This window comes from Aplysia californica, unplaced genomic scaffold (assembly GCF_000002075.1).
Source record: "Aplysia californica isolate F4 #8 unplaced genomic scaffold, AplCal3.0 scaffold00011, whole genome shotgun sequence".
Classification (NCBI taxonomy): domain Eukaryota; kingdom Metazoa; phylum Mollusca; class Gastropoda; order Aplysiida; family Aplysiidae; genus Aplysia; species Aplysia californica.
In genome coordinates, this window is record NW_004797281.1 from 218,012 (window position 1) to 224,024 (window position 6,013).

At 39.7% G+C, this 6,013-nt stretch overlaps 1 protein-coding gene across 1 annotated transcript in view; it reads left to right on the forward strand.

Moving 5' to 3' along the window:
- Positions 1 to 1,210, forward strand: part of LOC101855763 (SCO-spondin-like) — a 30,015-nt gene extending 28,805 nt beyond the window's left edge. Inside the window, exons 19-20 of the mRNA XM_035970219.1 lie at positions 101 to 401; positions 1,125 to 1,210. Of these exons, the coding sequence (XP_035826112.1) occupies positions 101 to 401; positions 1,125 to 1,210 (387 nt within the window). The remainder of the gene's footprint in view (positions 1 to 100; positions 402 to 1,124) is intronic.
- Positions 1,211 to 6,013: the final 4,803 nt, after the last annotated feature.

The window sequence follows — 6,013 nt, forward strand, 5'->3', positions numbered from 1 at the left end:
CACAAACAAACACACACGCACACACACACACGCACGCATATACACGCACGTACACACACGCACGAACGAACACACACACACTCACACACACACACACACACACACACACACACACTCACACACACACGCACACACATTGTCTCCCCCCTCTCCGTCCACTCTCGTCCTTCCCTATTGCCTTTCTATCTTTACCATACAGTTTATCTTTCTCAACAACACTTCGTCTCCTCAGGGTGGCTCCTGCCAGGACCTACGCGGTCTATTTGACTGCAAGAACGGCGTCCAGTGCATCAACATCATCGAGAAGTGTGACTGTAAGCCTCACTGCTCCGACTTCAGTGACGAGGATCCAGAGTACGCCGGATGTGTCATGAGCTTACAGGAATGCTACAACGTCGCAGGTGAGTGTCTCCTTGACGGTGTACGTTGATGGTACACATAGATGGTATACGTTGATGGTTATATGTTGATCGTATACATTGATGGTATACGTTGATGGTATACGCTGATGGTGTACATTGATGATAAACATTTATGGTATACCTAGCCTGGGAAAAAATGTACGATATCTTATAGGTTTAAATCTTTGAGGACGTTGCAGACTCATATGTCCGATCAGGAGCAGACCAAGGGCAATTTAGAGGCATATGTTGATCCATTTTTACTCAAATCAGAAACAGGAAATTGCATCTTTCACAGTATGTACTTTGCTGCATGCCTCCTAAAGTTTCAAATAAAGAAAACAGAACTGAAAAATGAGTATGGATAACGAAGTTGTCCTTCTGATGGTTTGAAAAGCCTCAGAACAGCGCGTCGTCGTTGATTTATGCCACTAGCAGCACTGTAATGTTATTCAAGAGACTGAACCTCAGAATGTAATATCAATTTCTGATAAGATCCAACTAAATAGGAACATTCGTGTCAATTGCTTTTCTCAAAGACGACGTGGGGCCAGACTTATTCGAGCTGTAGGGAACCCTTGCAGGTTTTGCTACCAGATTCTTCCACAATTCTTAATGATTAAATTATCATTTCTTGAACTTAGTCTCGTTTAATCCGACATTCCTATTTTTATTCTTATTCTTATTCCTATTTTTATTCTTATTCTTATTCTTATTCCACAGGTCGCGTGTTGTCCCCTCATCTCCTCCTTCTGTTGCTGGCTTCTGCAGTCACGATGTTATTCACAGTCTTATCTAGTGTCATCTGAGATTGAAACCTTTGTGTGTGAAACGTCACCATTCTATGGGTGGTTTTTACCGTCAGCTGACAGCCGCTTCATGGGCTGGGAGGTGCCATGTCAAGTAACAAATAGGTTTATTTAATTTTCATCCAATCTCTGAGAAAGAATCACCGACAAAGTTGTGATGTAATCACCCACATGAGTCGATGTGTACAATTTCTAAAACAAAGAATGATTGTGCTTGCTATGGTACCAAGCCACCATATGTGGTCGCTCAGAAACTTGTTACTGTTAAACGTCTTAGAAATAAACTGGCACAATTCGCAATGCACCTCTAGCAGATTTCTAGGAATTATGTATGAGGGGGAGTCAAAAAGTAATGCAAGTTGCTCTCTTTTGCACATTTTAAAATCAAATTTAATGAAATTCAGCAAACAAGTACTTGCGCAAGTACTTTTGAACACAAATTGTTAAAATTGAAGTTTCTTTAATTTTGGTCCGAATGACGTCAGATCAAAATGGCTACCCTCTTTGAGGTCTGTCAAAGGTAAAGAGCAGATATTGAATTTCTGGTTTTAGAAGAGGAGACAACGGGAAAAATCATGTCAGTCGTGCTTCTCACAAGTTTATTTTTACCACAAGGAACAATAGTCAATTCTGAACCCTACTTTGAAAGATTGAAACCACTAAAAGCGAGAATTAGACAAGCCAGACGCAATTAATTTGAACATAGAATGAATGTTTTTTCACCATGACAATGCCCACCTGCATTCGAGTACCAGGACAAGGGAGGCAATCGCCCCGTATATGTGGAAAACACTGCCACACCAAACTTATTCTCCTGATTTTGCTCCTTTAGACTTCCACCTTTTCGGTCCTAGAAAAAAACCGTTGAGAGGTCAACATTATGGAAACGATGGAGAAATCAAGACTGCTGTACCCCTACGACCAACCTGCTCAGTTTTACAAAGCTGGCCTATGTGGACGTTGTAAAATGTGGACAGTGGCTATTGATCGAAACGGAGACTAGGTTGAGAAATAAAAATCTGATCCTCAGATGCTCCCCTTTAATTAGAGATATGTAAGTTGCAAATGTGTTATTTTTTTCTTTAAGTTATAAACGAACTTGTATTACTTTTTGACTCACCCTGGCACATTGACATAATTTGTATCGGCTGGAATCTGTATTTAGTTTATCATAAGCTGCGTGTCTTTCATGTTGTTGCTTCCAATGTAAATGTTTATTTTTTCTTTTTGATTTTTTATCGTTTCACTTTCTGAAATTGTCAAAATTGGATAAAAGTTTATCGACTCATTTAAGTATTCAGGAAGCAGGCTGCCTCGACACTGTCCACCAGTACTAACCCAGGCTTTTACTCATTTCAACAAAAAGCATGATATAGAATATATTTTCGTTCCAAAGGGACAACTCCCCCCCTTTTCAGAGTAGATGCCGCTTCTGTAATCTAAAGATTAACGTTGGTGTGCTTTTCAAAGCAGGAAATTAGTCATGGCCTACCTCCAATAGAGCCTGGTCTATCTCAAAGTTCCCTCGAAGCTTGTTGAGTATTAGAGTGAGCCTCTTCGGATATTACATGTATTTTGTTTAGTCTAGATGTTTCACATCCCCATCAACACAATTGATATAATTTAAGAAGCTTTTGCCCACCCTGCCGGTCAGAGTCAACCCTAGCTGAGAGGATTCAACGTCCCAGCAAAGGCCGAGATACTAGGTAGAATTTTCCCCACTAAGGAAACGAACCTAAGTCTTATTCGTGAAACAGTAAAGAGCCCAACCGCCACAGTGTATATGCCGGTACCAAGATACTATAGCCGGCTGCAGTGATTGCTAACCTTGTTATTGCCGCGGCCCATATGTGACACTTCAACAAGGACACAGTTTCGTCCCGCCCACTTACACGTCACCGCCGTCATTCAACACTGTAGTCTATTAACATTTCATAAAACCGAGAAATCAAGTAGATCTATGTTTTAGAGTTTGAGGAGGCGTATTGATTGGTCCTCTTCTCTTTCCTCTTCTTAAAATGATGAACGATTTTGACGAACTAAATTTTTTGAACTGAGACACTGTCATGGGTGTAACAAAACAGTTTCTAGGTACTTTTTCTGAAGACCTCATATTTTGTCATACGACAGTTGTAAATGAAGGTGACGATGTATTTCCCAGCGGGGCATGAAACAACCCCTTACTACCTGGGCAATCCCCACTGCCCATCAAAATGAGCTAGCTCAACTCGTCCACTACTGTGCGACACCGCACCAGTCGGTAAGCGTTGATCTACGTCCTAATATCAAACATGTCAATTGTGCACTCTCAGGAAAGCTTAATAAAGTATGGAAAAATACCCCACCAAAACCCACCCACTGTGTCTCTTTATTTAGTAATCCCGACAATTATGAATCTGGTAAAAAAATAAAAGACGTTTGGAGCTCTGTAAATGCGATATTGTTTGTTTATGCTGGAACCTATTTCAAGTTATTTCGAAACTAGTATTCCATCCTTATTACATAAATGTGTGATTGAATCCACTCAATAAAGCAATGATTGTCCAAGCCAACTAAATTCACACCTCTAGCTAACAACCTCACGCCACTTGAAAAACATTCACAAAAATAAGAATTAATTAAAGAAGAAGAAAACGAAGCCCACACTTTGTCTTTACACTCAAGATGTTATCACACACCAGTGGAAATAATCCCAACCAAATTCATCCGTGCTTAAATACTGTTGTTGAGTTTTTGATTTTTTAATTTAAATTTTTTAAAAAAAATTATTGGGGGGGGGGGGGCAGGGGGGGGGCAGGGGGGGGTTGTCGGGCCTGCAGTCAGTCGATATTTATGAATAAAACCCAAAGAAATTTTAAAAAGAAAGAGAAAACCCAAGACCTCAATGTACATACGCTTTGTATAGGGGACCCTAATAATATGAAATAAACCTATAATTAGATGTGAAGGAATTTTGATATGCTGCTTGATAGAGTTGTTTACTGTCTTTTTAAAGAAAGTATAATAATTATTATAATGTATCATGCTTTACATACAAACGTACTTTTCAAAATAAATTGACCCGACACAAATATGAATAGTAACACATACACACACACACACACACACACACTCACACATATATTGTAGTAGCATCCAAAAGAAACTTGAAAATGTAAGAATCCAATCAATGTGCTTAAGTCATGTACTACCCACTCATGCAGCATATCAGTTTAAAGCTGAATTAATTCTTATTCATTTGAAACTTTAATATTTCTTCTATGTTAAGAGACGCCCAAGATACGGTCACTCAAAATTGACCTTAAAAATTCAGGCTTGGCAAAATTGTGCGAAATCAAAGAAATTGTCTTCGCTCATGTATTGATGAGCATCAGTATTGACAGAATGGACATGCATTACATATCCAAGAAATGGAAAGTTTTGTCTTTGCAATAAACAATATATTATTACAATATTTTATTACGATAGCTTCAAACAAAACAGAAAACAGAGCAATCACAAATATCACATAGGACTTGGACTTAACACTAAAAGTGCTCATTGTTATTTTGTTTGAGAGCTATTGGTTTTGTGTAGAGCACGAACCATTAGGGCATCGACTCTTTTAAAAATTGGACATAATTATATGTCATTTCATACCAAATGTCTCAGAGAGTTACAAACAATGGGCCAGAAGTGGGAGTAAAATAGCTTTTCTTCTCCTGCTGTTTCATGGGACTTCAAATACCAGTAGGGTTTATATGGCGGCTATTTACTAACGATCATTCCAACGTTAATATTATGATTTGCTAGCCGTAGAATTGTTTGCTGGCATTGACCCTGAGAGAAAGTGCTTTGCTATGGGAGGAGATGTCTACTTGAATGACACCATGTCAAAATAAGGATAAGACCTACCATTCCAGCACTTGCGCGATGTAGTCCACTAAACTAATCCATGATTCTCACGAGGGTCGTTTTATTCATTCCACCCCAGACCACCCAAAAGTTTCGTGGCTTGTGTTCCTCATTGACAGATGATTATGTTCAAAATCTAACTAACACAGTCCATGTGCTAAAAGGTTTCGTCCTCTACACTAGGCCAATAGGTCCTAAACACAATGAGCCCATGTAATGTTAAGTCCAGGTTTCGTGTGGTATTTGTGACTGATCTGTTTTTCAATTTCCCCGAAAATGATATCATCAGAAGATGCTGTTCAGAGACAATTATGTTCCATCTAATATTAAATACATGTCCATTCTACCAATGTTGACCACCAGTGTTTATGCACCTCAATTTAGGCGCGATAAAGAAAGGAACTAGTATGTTAGAGAGTAGCCTCAGAAACAACCAGGCTGAGAAGCGCCAACAACGAAAGGAAAACAGCGGAAATACAGAGCTTCGATCCACCTCACTGACATGCCAGCACTACGACAGACTTCTGCGCTCTAAACATAGAAAGAATTAGCCATGAAAGAAGCTGCATGAAGACAACCTTGAGACCATTTTAAGCCTAATTGACCGTCTGCATAGACGAAAAGAGCCTTATATTATATATACAGTCGAACCTGCCCTGACGACCACCTCTATAAGACGGCCACCTGTACAAACGGCCACTTTCCATTCCCCCCTTGCGTTTTTTCTATATAATTTAACTGTGTAAAACGGGCACCTGTCCAACGCGGCCGCGGCCACCATAATTTAACATACAACCCCTATCATACTAAGCAATAATACCTGTCTAAGACGGTCACCTTAGTGACTCCATTACGTTTTGTCATAAATTGTGCATTGGCCCCTGGCGTTGTGGGCGAGCCGTCATAATT